The sequence below is a fragment of the Bubalus bubalis genome, chromosome X (genome assembly GCF_019923935.1).
Source record: "Bubalus bubalis isolate 160015118507 breed Murrah chromosome X, NDDB_SH_1, whole genome shotgun sequence".
NCBI lineage: Eukaryota > Metazoa > Chordata > Mammalia > Artiodactyla > Bovidae > Bubalus > Bubalus bubalis.
The window spans coordinates 56,591,421-56,608,115 of record NC_059181.1 but is presented as its reverse complement, the minus strand read 5'-3'; the positions used below and the strand labels follow the sequence as shown (position 1 = coordinate 56,608,115).

At 42.7% G+C, this 16,695-nt stretch overlaps 1 protein-coding gene across 3 annotated transcripts in view; it reads left to right on the top strand.

Moving 5' to 3' along the window:
• Positions 1-16,695, top strand: part of LOC102390493 (CXXC-type zinc finger protein 1) — a 65,898-nt gene that overhangs the window by 42,099 nt on the left and 7,104 nt on the right. For all 3 annotated transcript variants that reach the window (XM_044936818.2, XM_044936817.2, XR_006640647.1), the window contains one exon: positions 15,135-15,331. In XM_044936818.2, the coding sequence (XP_044792753.2) occupies positions 15,284-15,331 (48 nt within the window). In that variant the 5' untranslated portion in view covers positions 15,135-15,283. The remainder of the gene's footprint in view (positions 1-15,134; positions 15,332-16,695) is intronic.

The following is a 16,695-nucleotide window of genomic DNA, read 5'->3' as shown; positions in this document are numbered from 1 at the left end:
TCCAACCAGTCCATTCTGAAGGAGATTTTCTTTGGAAGAAAAGCCCTGGGATTTCTTTGGAAGGACTGATGCTAAAGGTGGAACTCCAGTACTTTGGCCACCTCATGCAAAGAGTTGACTCATTGGAAAAGACTCTGATGCTGGGAGGGATTGGGGGCAGGAGGAGAAGGGGATGACAGAGGATGAGATGGCTGGATGGCATCACCGACTCTATGGACGTGAGTCTGAGTGACCTCCGGGAGTTGGTGATGGACAGGGAGGCCTGTCGTGCTGCAATTCATGGGGTTGCAAAGAGTCAGACACGACTGAGCGACTGGACTGAACTGAACTATAACGGGGAATTGGAGTAATGGGAGATTGGCTAGTAAGTGGTAAAGAGAACTTCAAAGAATAGCAACTACGGGTAATAGCTTTTGTCCTTAGTGCTGAGATTAAGCACTTGCAAAAGAGGTCATTTCACATCTCTCCACCCTGGCTTAGAAATCTGATCTCATTAGAAAGGGCATGACCATGGCCCACTGGATGGCAGAGAAGTTTGCTGAATTGGTTGACAGGGCTTGATGGAAATCTGCCCTCTGAGATGATGGGGGAAGATGTTTATGGAATGTGCCACATGCTCACGGCGACTGGGTGTTGCTGTCCACCTAGGGATGCGTTGCAGAAGCCATGGGTGCTGCAAGAGCCTGGTGAGAGCAGCACACCAGAACCAGGAAGAGAAGCCTATTCCTCCTTCAGTGTCTTTCTAGTGCCCTCTACTGATACCTGGAATACTTAGACTAATTTCTTTTCTTTCCCATCCTCTTTAGTGTTGTACTATTTTTTTTTTTGGGGGGGGGTGTATTTTTAGATTACTTTTTAATATAAAGATATTTTATTTTTATACTCTTCATTTTAAATATAGGTAGGCTGATTTGGTAGTTTGTATGCCATTTAAGATTCACCCCCACATTGTAGTTAATTTTAATTTTTATTTGTTTGGGATATGTGAAACAGTATGGTTCCATGAGTCAGAGCTACACAAAAAGGTATATTCAGAGAAAGATCATTCACCTCCTTGATCCTATTATCCCTTTCCCATCCCCTATTGGTAAGTGAGCTCTTTAGTTTTTAGTTTATCCTCCAGTATTTCTTTTGCAAGAACATGTATGTCTTCTTATATTCTCTTCTTTTTATGAAGGGGTAGCACACTCTAGATACTCTTTAAAGCTCTGCTTTTTTCATTTAACAGTATGAAATCTCTCCATATCCATTCATAATCTTCCTTTTGTTGGAGATCTTCAGGGTAAATTTCTAGATGTGGGATTACTGATTCATGAGGTAAGAATAAAGGTAGTTTAGTTAGATAATGCCCAATTTCTCACCAGAAGGATTGAACCAGTTTGTATTCCCACCAGAAATATACTAGAATGCTTGTTTCCTCACAGCCTCACCAACTTCTGTCATATTTTTAATTGTTACCATTCTGACAAATGTGAAATGGCATCTCAGTGTTATTTTAATGTGCATTTTTCTAATTATAAGTTTGAACTTTGAAAATATGTTTGGTCGCCATCTTACACCTCCTTTTCTTTCTGTGAATTGTCTGTTCATGTTTTTCTTTCTTTTTTCAGATTTTCACTGCTCTAGGTCTTCATTGTGGCATGTGGGCTTTCTCTAGCTGTGATATGTGGGTGCTTCTCTAGTTATGGTGTGTAGGCTTCTCTTGTTGTGGAGCATGGGCTCTAAAGTTGTGGGCTCTTAGCAGTTGTGGCATGCAGGCTTAGTTAACTTCGAAGCATGTGAGATCTTAGTTCCCCAACCAGGGATCATACCCATGTCCCTTGCACTGGAAGACGGATTCTTAACCACTGGATCACCAAGGGAAGTCCCCTACTCCCACCCCCCGTCACCAGTTTTTATAAATCAAGTTTTATTGAAACACAGCCAGACATTTATTTACATTTTGTCTCTGCAGCTTTCACTCTGCAACTGCAGAGTTGATTGTTAAAGAGACCGAAATAAGAAATATTTACTACTGGGCTTTTTACAGAAAAAACTTGCTGGCTCCTGCTTTATATCTTAAAGTCCTTGTCTGTGATATATGTTGCAAATATTTTCTACCAGTTTGTCTTTTGATTTTATAGTGTATTTTGCCATACACATGAATACATTTTAAATCTAGTCAAATGTATCAATCTTTTCTCTTACTGTCTCTGGATTTGGGGCCATAGTTAGAAATTATTTCCCACGATGACTTGAAATGCATTGGTTCTTCTAGTATTTGTACATTTTTTTTACATTTAGGTTCTTAATTCATTTGGAGTTTATTCTTATATGGTATGAAATATGAATCTAATTTTACCTTTTCCCAAATGGCTACCCAGTTTCCCCAAAACCAATTATAAAAAACTCTGTCCCTTTTTTCTCCACTTTTTTGTGAAAGTGATTTTTTAATTTGAAGTATAGTTGATTTAAAATATTGTGTTAGTCTCAGGTATACAGCTTAGTGATTCAGTATTTTTTCAGATTATATTACATTATAGGTTATATAGTAGTTTGTATCTCATACATCTAATTTGTCCATCCCCACTTCCCTTTCCCCTTTGGTAACCCAAATTTGTTATCTATAAGTGTGTTCCTGTTTTGTACATGCATTCATTTGTATTAATTTTATAGATTCCACATGTAACTGATATCATTTAGTACTTGCCTTTATCTGACTTATTCCACTAAGCACAGTATTCTCTAGGCCTATCAACATTGCTTCAAATGGCAGCATTTCATTTTTATGGTTATATGTACCACATCTTCTTCATCCAGTCATCTCTTAATTGGCATTTGAGTTGTTTCCATGTCTTGGATATTGTAAATAGTGCTGCTATGAACATTGGGGTATATGTATGATTGTACAGGAAGTGGTGACCAAAACTGTCCCCAGAAAAACAAATGCAACAAGGCAAAATGGTTGTATGGGGAGGCATTACAAATAGTTGAGAAAAGAAGAGAAGTGAGAGGTAAAGGAGAAAAGGAAAGATATACCCATCTGAATGCAGAGCTCCAGAGACTAGCAAGGAGAGATAAGAAAGCCTTCTTAAGTGAACAATGCAAAGAAATAGAGGAAAAGTATAGAATGGGAAAGACAAGAGATCTCTTCAAGAAAACTGAAAATATCAAGGGAATATTTCATGGAAAGATGGGCACAATAAAGGACAGAAACAGTATGCACCTAATAGAAGCAGAAGGGATTAAGATGAGGTGGCAAGAATACACAGAAGAATTGTACAAAAAAGATCTTAATGGTCCAGATAACATCCTGGAGTATGAAGTCAAGTGGGCCTTGGGAAGCATTGCCACGAACAAAGCTAGTGGAGGTGATGGAATTCCAGCTGAGCTATCTCAAACTTTAAAAGATGATGCTGTTAAAGTGCCGCACTCAATATACCAGCAAATTTGGAAAACTCAGCAGTGGCCACAGGACTGGAAAAGGTCAGTTGTCATTCCAATCCCAAAGAAAGGAAACGCCAAATAATGTTCAAACTACTGCACAATTGCACTCATTTCACATGCTAGCAAGGTCATGCTCAAAATCCTTCAAGCTAGGCTTCAAATAGTATGTGAACCGAGAACTTTCAGATATACAAGCTGGATTTAGAAAAGGCAGAGGAACCAGAGAACAAATTGCCAACATCCGTTGGATCATAGAAAAAGCAAGGAATTCCAGAAAAACATCTACTTCTGCTTCATTGGCTATGCTAAAGCCTTTGACTGTGTGGATCACAACAAACTGGAAAATTCTTCAAGAGATGTGAATACCAGACCACCTTACTTGCTGCCTGAGAAACTTGTATGCAGGTCAGGAAGCAACAGTTAGAACTAGAGATAGAACAACAGACTGGTTCCAAATTGGGAAAGGAGTATGTCAAGGCTGTATACTGTCACCCTGCTTATTTAACTTATATGCAGAGTACATCATATGAAATGCTGGGCTGGATGAAGCACAAGCTGGAATCAAGATTGCTGGGAGAAATAACAGTAAACTCAGATATGCAAAAGACACCACCCTTATGGCAGAAAGGAAAGAGGAACTAAAGAGCCTCTTGATGAAGGTGAAAGAGGAGAGTGAAAAACCTGGCTTAAAACTCAACGTTCATATTGTCCCACCCTCGCCTTCTCCCACATTGAAACATGTATATTACCATATGTAAAAAAGATGAACAGTGCAAGTTTGATGCATGAAGCAAGGCACTCAAAGCTGGTGCTCTGGGACAACCCAGAGGGATGGGGTGGGGAGGGAGGTAGGAGGGGGTTCAGGATGGTGGGACACCTGTACACCCATGGCTGATTTATGTCAGTGTATGGCAAAAACCACCACAATATTGTAAAGTAATTAGCCTCCAATGAAAATAAGCAAATTAATTTTTTAAAAAACCCTCATTGTTCAAAAAACTAAGATGATGGCATCTGATTCCATCACTTCATGGCAAATTTTGTTGTTGTTCAGTCGCTCAGTCGTGTCTGACTCTTTGTGACTCCATGGACTGCAGCACACCAGTCTTCCCTGTCCTTCACCATCTCCCAGAGCTTGCTCAAACTCATGTCCATTGAGTCGGTCATGCCATCCTATCATCTTGTCCTCTGTCATCCCCTTCTCATCCTGCTTTCAGTCTTTCCCAGCATCACAATCTTTTCCAGTGAGTCGGCTTTTCACATCAGGTGGCCAAAGTATTGGAGTTTCAGCTTCAGCATCAGTCCTTCCAATGAATATTCAGGGTTGATTTCCTTTAGGATTGACTGGTTTCATCTCCTTGCTGTTCAAGAGACTCTCAAGCATCTTCTCCAGCACACAGTTTGAAAGCATCAGTTCTTCACTCAGCCTTCTTTATGGTCCATCTCTCACATCTGTACACGACCACTGAAAAAACCATAGCTTTGACTATATGGGCCTTCGTCGGCAAAGCAACGTCTCTACTTTTTAATACACTGTCTAGGTTTGTCATAGCTTTTCTTCCAAGGAGTAAGCATCTTTTAATTTCATGGCTGCAGTCACTGTCTGCAGTGATGTTGGAGCCCAATAAAATAAAGTCTGTCCCTGTTTCCATTTTTTCCCCATCTATTTGCCATGAAGTGACGGGATTGGATGCCATGATCTTTTTGTAGTTCTTTGTTCATGTCTTTTTCTTCTTGTGGTTTGATTATTTTCTTTTGTAGTTTGCTTGAATTACCTTCTTTTTGTTTTTTTGTGTATCTACTGTAAGTTTTTGATTTGTGGTTATCATGAGGTTCATATATGTTGACCCATAATTATATTTACTTGCTATAAACTGATAATCATTTAAGTTCAAACACTTTCTAAAAGATCTACATTTTTTACTCCCCTCCCCATTTTGTGATTTTGATGTTCTATTTTACATCTTCACGCTTATGCTTTTTCTGTTAATTGTAGTTATATTTGTTTTTACAAAAATTTTTGATTGTGCTTTTTTATTTTTTGCTTTATTTTATTATTACTTTTTACTTTACAATATTGTATTGGTGATTGCGTTTTAATCCGTGTACTGGCTTATTTAAGTGATTATTAATCCTTTTATACATTTGCCTTTCCTATTGTGATTTTTCCCTTTCTGGTAGGAGGTGGGACTGGAGAAGGAGGGGCTAGAGCAAGGGCCAGGTGTGGGCTAGGGCTTCGCCTCTGCTTAGTGGCCAACACTACCCAATTGGGAGGGGGGCTGGGTCCTAAGTTGCGGGAGCATGTCTGGAGCGTTTGAGCTGGCTCCATTTTCTTCAAGTGTGTGCTCTTCCCCCTCTCAGCACTGGCAGCCTTGCCCCAGTGGGGAGCAATGCTGGAGCAAGAGGGGCTGGAGCAGGCACTTGATGTAGGCCAGGGCACAGGCTGTGGCAGTCCCAGCACAGTCAGAGTTCCAGAGCATTCCTGATCTGCTACCTCTGCAAGTGACAGCAGTGGCTGCCCTCATCAAATTTAGATGCCATTCCAGGTATGAGCTGGCTCCATCCCTCACAACCATGTACTCCTCTCTTCACTGGCAGCCCTCACCCTAGTGCAGAGCTACACCATGGAGCTGACATGCCAACAAAGGTCTGTCTAGTCAGAGCTATGGTTTTTCCAGTAGTCACGTATGGATGTGAGAGTTGGACTATAAAGAAAGCTGAGCGCCAAAGAACTGATGCTTTTGAACTGTGGTGTTGGAGAAGACTCTTGAGAGTCCCTTGGAGTTCAAGGTGATCCAACCAGTCCATCCTAAAAGGAATCAGTCCTGAATATTCATTGGAAGGACTGATGTTGAGGCTGAAACTCCAATACTTTGGCCACCTGATAGGAAGAACTGACTCATTGGAAAAGACCCTGATGCTGGAAAAGATTGAAGGCAGGAGGGGAGGGGGATGACAGAGGATGAGATGGTTGGATGGCATCACCAACTCGATGGACATGAGCTTGAGCAAGCTATGGGACTTTGTAATGGACAGGGAAGCCTGGTGTGCTGCAGTCCATGTGGTCGCAAAGAGTCAGACATGACTGAGAGAGACTGAACTGAACTGAACACCATGGAGCAAGTAGGGCCAGAGCAGATGCTCGGCTCCCAGCTCAGGCTGGGTCATGTGCGGGGTTGGTCACAGGAGACAGGCTAGAGTCTTGGGTAGTTTCAATATACTTCCTCCCTCTTGTTCCTGAGAGTAAGCAAGCATGAGCACACTCTTCACGAATGGAGTGTAGGTTTCTTACAGTCCTTCTGTTTCACCCCACTGGTTTTCAAACCAATTCCAGGGTTCTGTCTTCCCTGTGGTGGACCCCAAGGTTGAGGTGCCTAATATGTGATGTGGGTTGAACTTCTCACTCCCCTGGGAGGATCTCTGAGTCTGTGCATCCCACTTCCTCTTCTGTGTCCTCTCCCAGAGGTGCAGGTCCTAACCTGATTACTTCTCTTCCCTTTCTAGTTGATTCTGTGTGCCTCATTCTTACAGCCTTGGTTGTGAAGCGTCTTCTTGACAGTCTCCAGTTTGTTTTCAGTGAGAATTGCTCCATATGGAGATATATTTTTGATGTGCTTATGGGGGTATGTGAGCTCTGCATCCTCTTACTCTGCCATCTTGATCTCCTCTTTTCTCCTCACTTCCTCTTTCTGCAATATCCTCTTCTCCTGAACTTTGAAAAACTTTTAGGATTAAAAAACAGCTCTCAAAAAACTTCTTAAAGCTGCAGGCTTTCTACTCCTCAGTCTTCTTAAAATCCTCCTCTAGTCAACTGATTTTTTAATAAAATGCAAAGTCATTTCAACAGAGAAAGGATTATCTTTTAAATAAATGATTCTGGAGCAACTGAATATACATATTTTAAAAACTCCAAAAAAACCCCAAAACCAAGATGAACCTCAACCTACACTTCACATCTTATAAAAAATTAATTCAAACAGATGACAGACAGGAAAATAAAGAATTATAAAACTTTTAGAAGAAAATATGAGAAAATCTTTGTGGCCTTAGGTTAAGCAAAGAGTTTTAGATATGATTCATGAAAGAAAATTAGCATGATTCATAAAAGAAAACATTCCTATACAGGATTTATAAAACCAAAGTTTTAAGTACAGAAATAGTTTTCAGAGAAAGGTTGAAGTATCTGCTCCTTGGCTCACTCATGTTCCTCCTCCATCCCACCTGGAAGGCCATTCTAGTGTTTGTCTCTAAGGATGCTCAGAAAGCAGTCGTTGCGACGCATGCCTACCTGGCCGCACCCATCGGTCCTTCTCTTCGTCCGTCTGTTTGCCTCTTCCATCCCGTCTCGCTTCCCCGGGCCTGCCGCGGCCCAGCTCCTTTGCCCATCGCCGCAGTCTGTCCGCCGACGTCGTTGCGTGCTGGGCGAGGGGGAAAGCTGTGCCCCGCCGCGCCCCGCTCTGGCGCGCTCGCCCGAACGCGGGTCGGGTCCCCGCCCAGCCGTCGTGGACTCGAGGCCTTGCCTGCGCCGCACGCCCCCGTGCGGGCGGACGCGAGAGCGCGTTGGCCGGCCCCAACTCGACCGGCCGGTATTCCCGGCCCCGCTCCCGGGCCGTCTGGGCGGGTGCCTGCGACGGGGGACGACCCCTCGTTCCTCCACGCCGCCGCGGTGGCGCGCTGTGCCCCTCGTGGACCGAGCGTGCGCAGTTGGCATCCCGTCCTCAACGCGGGCGGGATGGGTCAGTCAGGCCCCGGGTGATCGCCTCCCTTCTTCCTCGCTTCGTGAGATTGCAGGTGCCGCGTGTCACCCCACGCCCCACGCTCTGCACGCCTGGTTCCTTGAGCTCGCTTGGGCTTCCCTGGTAGCTCAATTGGTAAAGAAACCACCTGCAGTGCAGGAGACCCCCGTTTGATTCCTTGGTCGGGAAGATCCCCTGGAAAAGGGCATGGCAACCTCCTCTAGTATTTTTGCTTGGAGAATCCACATGGACAGAGGAGCCTGGCTGGCTACAGTCCATGGGGTTGCAAAGAGTCGGACACGACTGAGTGACTAAGCACACAACAACTCTAGTGTAAATTACAGCATTTATTTGCTTTTATCTTGAAGGGATAATATGGAGTCAGATTTGTTGTTCAGTCTCCCAGTCGTGTCCGACTCTTTGCAACCCCATGGACTGCAGCACGCCAGGCCTCTCTGTCCCTCACCATCTCCCAAAGTTTGCCCAAGTTCATGTCCACTGCATCAGTGATGCAGAAAGAACGGGAAGCCAGATAAATTGCAGTAATTTGCCAATGGCAACAACACCAGGCAGGACATCTGGTCATCAATGGCTACTCAATGACATCAATGACATTCTTGTGTGTCAGATGTAAACTGGGCACTGGGCTACAAGTAGTGAACAAAACCAACATTGTCCTTGCCTTCATTTCTAGTTGAGGAAGACAGGCATGACAAAACAGTTGTGAGGGGTTTAAGCAATGCCTCTATTTACTTCTTAATTTCAAGGTTAAAATAAAAGAAATAAACTTGCTATATAATTATGTCCATAAATCATTCAGAAGAAAGGCTGGTCATTCAAATGGAAAGGAAGCAGAGAGAGCTTCCCAGACATTAATGCCAAAACTGAGTCCTGAAAGGTGAGCAGTGTGATTGCAATCTTACACAATGAGATTTTTTTTTCTATTTTACTTTTGTTCTAATATTTTTTTAATATTCATTTTGTTAGCAGAGAGTCTGAAGACCCTTCCTCCTGTGTGCCTCAGTTCTTGGTAAGGATGCAGAGAAGTATCTTGTAACTTACCCATTGCAAGAAAGTTTAAGAACAGGGAAAGAAAGCTCAGGTAGCAAAGAGTGGGACATGACTGAGTGAGAGCACACATAAAGAAAGAACAGAGAGAACACCTCAACAGGGAGGTGAGCCATGCCGAGGGAGGCAAATGGCCCTGGAGGGCTGGGGTACAGAGTTTTTAAGGCAAGGTCGTTTGAATAATCCAGGGGGGTCTTTGATTGACAGCCTTGATTGACATCCACAGGTTGTATATTAATAACAAGATGCTCCACTGTGCATGTCCTTCCCATATAATTCAGTCTGTTATAATTAGATGGAATTCATGGAATATTTATGAGCAGTTAATAAGTCCAATGGCTGCCAATGGTTACTATAGTACAGGATAGTGTGAGGTGTGCGCAAGTGCTAGAGTAGGGAAAGTCCCACCAGTGGGCAGGTTGAGGGTTTTATGGCCCTTGACTATTTTGGGAGTACCGGTGGGGGTGTATCAAAGGCCTGGGTGGTAAATTGCTTGGTGGAATTAGGTAGTTATTGGACCTTTAGCTGAACCGGCTGCCTCTAGTTGCTCTCAGCTAAATTCTTGCCTATCAATTTTATGTCTTTTTAATCATGTATAAGATTGGAAGTTTTACACAATCATGGTAAATCAAATCATTATGGAATGACCCTTTCAACCCCAATTAATACTTTTTGTCTTAGTATTTTTAGTCTGATATTAATACAATTGACCTTGTTTTATTTTGATTAACATGTGCCTGGCAAATTTTCTTCCATCCCTTTATTTCAAATGTTTCTGTATCCTTATGATTTGCTAGGTTTGCCATATACAGTGTATGACTGAACTTGTTAGTCTTCATCCAAATGACAATCATTAACTGAAGAGTTTACCCTAGTAACAATTTTTATACTGCTTATGTAATGAAATATAAAATTTAAATATAACTTACTACCTTCTTACATTTTGCTTTCTATTTTTCTTGCCCTTTCTATCAATCTTTTTCTTTTTTTTCTTTTTTTTTGTATGGAAAAATCTATCAATCTTTTTCTATTTTCTCGACTTCTAAAAGTTGACTTATGTGTTTTTTGTTTTTCTAATTGTCTACCTCATGATTAAAATAAGAGCAGATAGTAAAATAGTAATAATATGAAATTATTCCAAATAATTGGAAATGATAAGGGGTCTGTTTTCCCACCACATACAATAATGCAATTATCAATCACTGAAATATGTGAAACAGTGAGGTGCTGGCATCAGAAGACACAGGTACATCTATTGAGGTCTGTGGCAGTGCTCTGCAGAATGGTGTACCTGTAGCTATATAGTTTCTCTGTAACCATGTGCTTTTAACTTTTGGCCGTACAGCATCTATGCAGGGCATCTGGAGCAAGTGCAAAGTCAATACGTTCAAGAAGGGGCGGGGCTAAGGTCGGTATCAGAGCCCGAAGTAGCTCTACTAGCCTTTCCCCACCACCTGCAACGTGGCGCTCCTCGGTATAACGCCTGTTCGGGTCTAAGGTACATGCGAGGGCTTTGTGATCGGAAGGGGTGATGTGGGATCATTGAAGGGGGTTTGGGGGTTAATAATGGCAATCTTTGGAGTAAGTATGAAGACGTGTTCGAATTGGAGTTGAGAGCTCAGTTCATTAATTTCTGTCTTTTTTATATTGTCAACTTTGGATTTCATCTAAGACCACAGTTGGGTATGTATTGTTTTCATTTTTGTTAAGTTCTAAGTATTTTCTAATTTCAGTTATTTTTCTTTTAATCAAGAGTTTAGAAATGCCTTTTCAAATTTCAAAAGTTAAGGCTTTTGCTTCTAACACAACTTATCTGTGCCCCATGTGATGCTTATTCATTGGAAAGTGTTTAGACTTCCTTTAAAACTAAGTTCAGGGTCATTTTTTATTAATATTGCATCTCTAGATTGAAACTAGTATGTGTTCTCTGGTTGATAATTGTCTTAAAATGTGTATATTCTTTCTCTGTGCTTGCTCTTTTAATCTTTGAGAGTAATGATTTGCGTGTGTGTGCATATGCACACGAACATTTAAAAATATTTGTATATTTATATATTTTATTAGGTGTTACTGGGTTCAGGTAGATTTTCAGAATAAAGATTGTCAAATTATTTTAGGTGAGTGAATCAGGGCAGACAGGGCATAGCGTGGCATGTGCAAGTGTTGGGGGCAGGGCTTGGCATGGCTCCGCACATAGGAGGTAAGGCAGAACAGAGTATGGTGTAGAAAGCAGGACGAGCATGTGAGGCTGAGAGTCTGGGAAGGGGGCAAGGCCTAGCTCAGGGCAGGGTTGGGTATGCCCTGGTGCAGAGAATGGGACCCATAGGGCTGGGAGCCTTAATGTGAGACAGAGTATATCCAAGAGGGTGGAGTCTGCATGTGGAGCCTGGACAGACTAGGCAGACTGGGTGGGGCAGAAAGGTAGGCAGAGCTTGTCTGAGGGGCTAGGCCATGAGTGTTTGGGCGGGCTGGGCAGAAGTGGTTGTCTGGGTCCATGGTGTAGGGCAAGCAGGGTAGCAGCTGTGTCCTGGAGGGTGGGCAAGGCAGGCTGAGCCCTGCAAGTGTAAGCAGGTGGTATCTAGATTTTCTGGGCAGATATGCAGGACCTTAAGCATTCAAGTGGACAAGGTGGAGCCAGATGGACCAGACAAATGTGCCTGGATAAGGTGGGAAAGCAGGGCCAGGTGGTGCCAGTCATTCCCAGGCAGCCAAGACCTAGTGGGTCCTAGCCATAGAGGCCAGAGGGTGAGTTAGGAGTGTTGGGGCAAGGTGAACCCATCCCCACCCACTTAATGCTGATCCATAACCCTCCTCCTATTATCACAGGAACTCTATTTGTAATTCCTGGTCTCTGGTGAATCCAGGATGCAGGATGGATGGGGGAGTGGAGTTTGTGTGAGGGTCTGCCCCTCAGCTCTTACCTGTGATACTCTTGGATAATTTGCCATGGTCCCCCTGGCAACTGCCAACTCAGTCACATCTGCCTCAATTGCAGAAGTCTGAGCTGTCTCAGAAGTACTAGGTGGTGGTGATGCCATTGGCAGTAAAGAAGGTACTTCAGACAACAGCCATACACCAACTGTTGTCTGAAAACGACCTGCCTCAGTACTAAAACTTATACCAGGACTTTTACATAGGAGACTTCACAAGCAAAGCCTGATGAGTGTATGACAGGACCCCTTAGTGGAAGGAGGGAGACAATGAAAGCAGGGAGGGTCAGCAAGGAGGAAAAGGAGGAAGGGAGTGTCCAGAGACCATTTAAGGAACAAGCTGGGGAGACATTTCAGCATTTTCCTGGCAATGAGTGACACTGAGGAGTTTCTGTTCCTAGATTCCGCACTGCTGAAGCAGGCAGTGGATATGAAGAAAATGAAGAATTTGAAGAAAAAAGTGGAGTGGACGCTGACAGAAATTATGGAAAGGGGGGCATGGAGACAGAGGTTGGGGGTGGAATGCAGGACAGGAGTATAGGGTTAGGGGGTTGACATTGCTTTCCCTTCCCCTACCTTGACCACTCTGGTCCCACAGGAGGAGAACCAGAAGCAGAAGCTCATGGAAAAGTCAAAAGATCCAGATCAGCCAGATGTCAAGGACTGAGCCTTGCTGCAGCAGTGCCTGGGACCTGGCAGTGTGCATCCCACCCAGCCAGGCTCCAAGTACTGCTCAGACAAATGTGGCATGAAGCTGGCAGCTGAGTGAGTACATCTGGAGGTTAAGCAACAGGGCGTGGAATAGGGCATGATCTATGCCATCTGTAAGTCCATCCACCCTCCTACCTATGTATCCTAGCACAATTTGTCCACTTACTTGCCTATCCATCCACCCTTACATACACCCACCCATCCATATTCCACCCACCAACCCACACAATTACCCTTACAGTCACCCACCCAACTAGCTACCCATCCACCCAACCATCCACCACCCAATCACCCATTCAACAACATTCACTCCTCTGCCATTCATTATCTTAAACATTCACCATTAAACCACTCATCTGTTTCTTCTTTTTTTTTTTTTTGACTGCAACAAATGTTTATTAAAGGTCCTCTGCTTGATTCCAAGTTATGGCCAATGGCTAAAATTTCTTTGGTCTATAAAACTTTGACCATGATATTCACCAACATTATTAACTTTCTCAGTAAGTAAAATAAAACTCAACTTTCTTTCCTTTGTCTGCCTCCTTTCCTCAAAACTCAATGTTAAAAGGTTACATATTCCAAAGTATTTAAGATATAATTCCAACAGAGCTCTGCGACAAGAGTTGTGCTGTCTCAAGATAATCAGGTTTCACAGTTCAGGCAATTCAAAATTAACTCACTATTGCTCCCAAACTTATTAAGAACTGTTCACTGGCAACTTAGAGAATCTAAAGAAATCCAATGGAAACAAAAACATTTTGTAGGTTTGCATGTACATCTAAAAGTTAGATAGTGAAAATGATTCCTGAAAAGTTAAGATAGCCACAAATCTAAGGTGGTGGTTGTGGTAACCATTTAGCAATATTAGGTTTGGAGATTTTTCTTACACTTCTACTTAAAATGTTTCACCATTATTTTAAAACCTCTCAGTGAAAAAAATAAAAATCACTAGAGGTTACCAGAGAAGGCATTAAAGACAGAACAACTCTATGCATGCTTCTATTTACCTGCCTTTCAGAGCCCTTAAACACCACTGTGTTAACAAGAAATCTATTTCAAACTGCAGTCTATAGACCAATTTCTATGCAATGCTATTTTTTTAAAAACTAAAAAATGTTCAACTGCTGAAATTCACAGATATCAATTCAATAGAAATGCCTGAAGCATCTGAAATCCTTTGCCCCGATACTCTTTTCCAATCCCAATGCACCTTTCCAATCACAACAAAAGTAAAAAAAGAAAAAAAGAAAAACCACATGTGATATCCATCACATGTCCTTTTAGCATCAATCTCATTAAGGAGGCAGAGAACAAATTTGTTTACTTTCTTCCCTATCCATTGACTAAACATTTTTAAAAAAATTATTTCCCAACTGGTGTCTTATAATGAAATGTGCTAGAAATGTAAACACTGGCCTTTCTGTTCAGGCTTTTATATTTCAGGAGCAGCAGGTTCACTCCTGATGTCTTTGACATCATTGGTTCTGCCCATCAAATAGAATTCTTTTTTGGGAACAAGACTGACAAAATGAGCAAGGCGGTTGGACATGGCATAAAAAGCTGAAATTGCAGCTATATCCCAGGCATCTTCCTGGTTGAAGCCATGCACCTCGAGCTTTTTGAAATGGTCATCTGTTATGTCATCAGCTTGGGAAATAGCAAGTGCAAATTCCAGCATTGCCTTTTCCCGGGCAGGGAGGTCAGACTTTCTCCAGTTGATACAGACCTGGTCAGAGAGCACTGGGTTCTTCGAGAAGACCCTGTACCGGGCACTGTGGACAACCACACTATATGAGCACCTGTTGGCCAGGCTGGTCACCAAAATGATGAGTTCCTTGTCAGCTCTGCTGAGCTGGCCTGTTTTCTTGTTACAGATGACATTGTAATAAGCAAAGAAGGCTCTGAATTCCAATGGCTGGTGAGACAACACTTTAAATACATTTGGTAAAAATCCTATCTTCTTTTCTATCTCCTCCATGAGCTCTAAAATGTCAAAAGGCAGGTCCTTTTTGTAGGAAATGGGGTAACGGCTGATGGGTTTGGACTTCTCTTCCTGCTGCTGAGACTCATAAAGGCACAAGTTCAGGGTCACCAGAGGCAACTTTTTCCAAAACTTACTGGTCACAAGGTGAAGAAGAGACTCCGGCTGCACAACGCCGAGACGGCAGAGAACCGACATTGCGGCACGCGGTACATGGACCAGCTGTTTCTTCTTTTGATGTTCCAAAATACCCATTCAATTTCTTGCTGTCTCTCCTTCCAGCCACATCCATGAGATCCTGCCCCAGAGCATTCAGCAGTGGCAGAAGAGCCCCTGCATTGCTGAGGAGAATGGCAAGAAAATGCTTGAGTGCATCCACCATGAACAGCAGGACACTCATGCCCGCCTGAAGGACATGGAATGCTATTTCCATGAACTTGAGGCCATCATTCTGCGTGGCTGTGTGCCAAGATAAAGAGGTGAGTGGGAATGGATGTTATTGTTCAGTCTCTAAGTCAGGTCCAACTCTTTGCAACCCATGAACTATAGCACACCAGGCTTCCCTGTCCTTCACTGTCTCCCCGAGTTTGCTCAAATTCATGTCCATTGAGTTGGTTATACCATCCAACCATCTCATCTTCTGTCGAGCCCTCAATCTTTCCCAGCATCGGGGACTTTTCCAATGAGTTGGCCCTTTGCATCAGATGGAGAAAGTACTGGAACTTCAGCTTCAGCATCAGCCCTTCCAATGAATATTCAGGGTTGATTTCCTTTAGGATTGACCAATTTCATCTCCTTGCTGTCCAAGGGACTCTCAAGAGTCTTCAGTACCACAGTTCGAAAGCATCAGTTCTTCAGTGATCAGTCCTCTTTATGGTCCAACTTTCACATCCATACATGACTATGGAAAAACCATAGCTTTGACTAGATGGACTTTTGTCAGGAAAGTGATTTCTCTGCTTTTTAATACGTTGTCTAGATTTGTCATAGTTTTTCTTCCAAGGAGCAAGTGTTTTTTAATTTCATGGCTGCAGTCATCACCTGCGGTGATCTTGGAGCCCAAGAAAGTAAAGTCTCTCACTGTTTCCATTGTTTCCCCATCTATTTGCCATGAAGTGATGGGACTGGATGCCATAATCTCCATTTTTTGAATCTTGAGTTTTAAGCTAGCTTTTCCAGTCTTCCAATGTCCTCTTTCACCTTCATCAAGAGGCTCTATAGTTCCTCTTTACTTTCTGCCATTAGGCTGGTATCATCTGCATATCTGAGGTTATTGAAATTTCTCCTGTAAATCTTGATTCCAGCTTGTGCTTCATCCAGCCTGGCATTTTGTATGATGTACTCGTCATATAAGAATAAGCAGGGTGACAGGATGCAGCTTTGACATACTCCTTTCCCAATTTGGAACCAGTCTGTTGTTCCATCTCTAGTTCTAACTGTTGCTTCCTGACCTGCATACAGGTTTCTCAGGCAGCAAGTAAGGTGGTCTGGTATTCACATCTCTTGAAGAATTTTCCACAGTTTGTTGTGATCCACACAGTCAAAGGCTTTAGCATAGTCAATGAAGCAGAAGTAGATGTTTTTCTGGAATTCCTTGCTTTTTCTATGATCCAACGGATGTTGGCAATTTGTTCTCTGGTTCCTCTGCCTTTTCTAAATCCAGCTTGTATATCTGAAAGTTCTCGGTTCACATACTATTTGAAGCCTAGCTTGAAGGATTTTGAGCATGACCTTGCTAGCATGTGAAATGAGTGCAATTGTGCAGTAGTTTGAACACTATTTGGCGTTTCCTTTCTTTGGGATTGGAATGACAACTGACCTTTTCCAGTCCTGTGGCCACTGC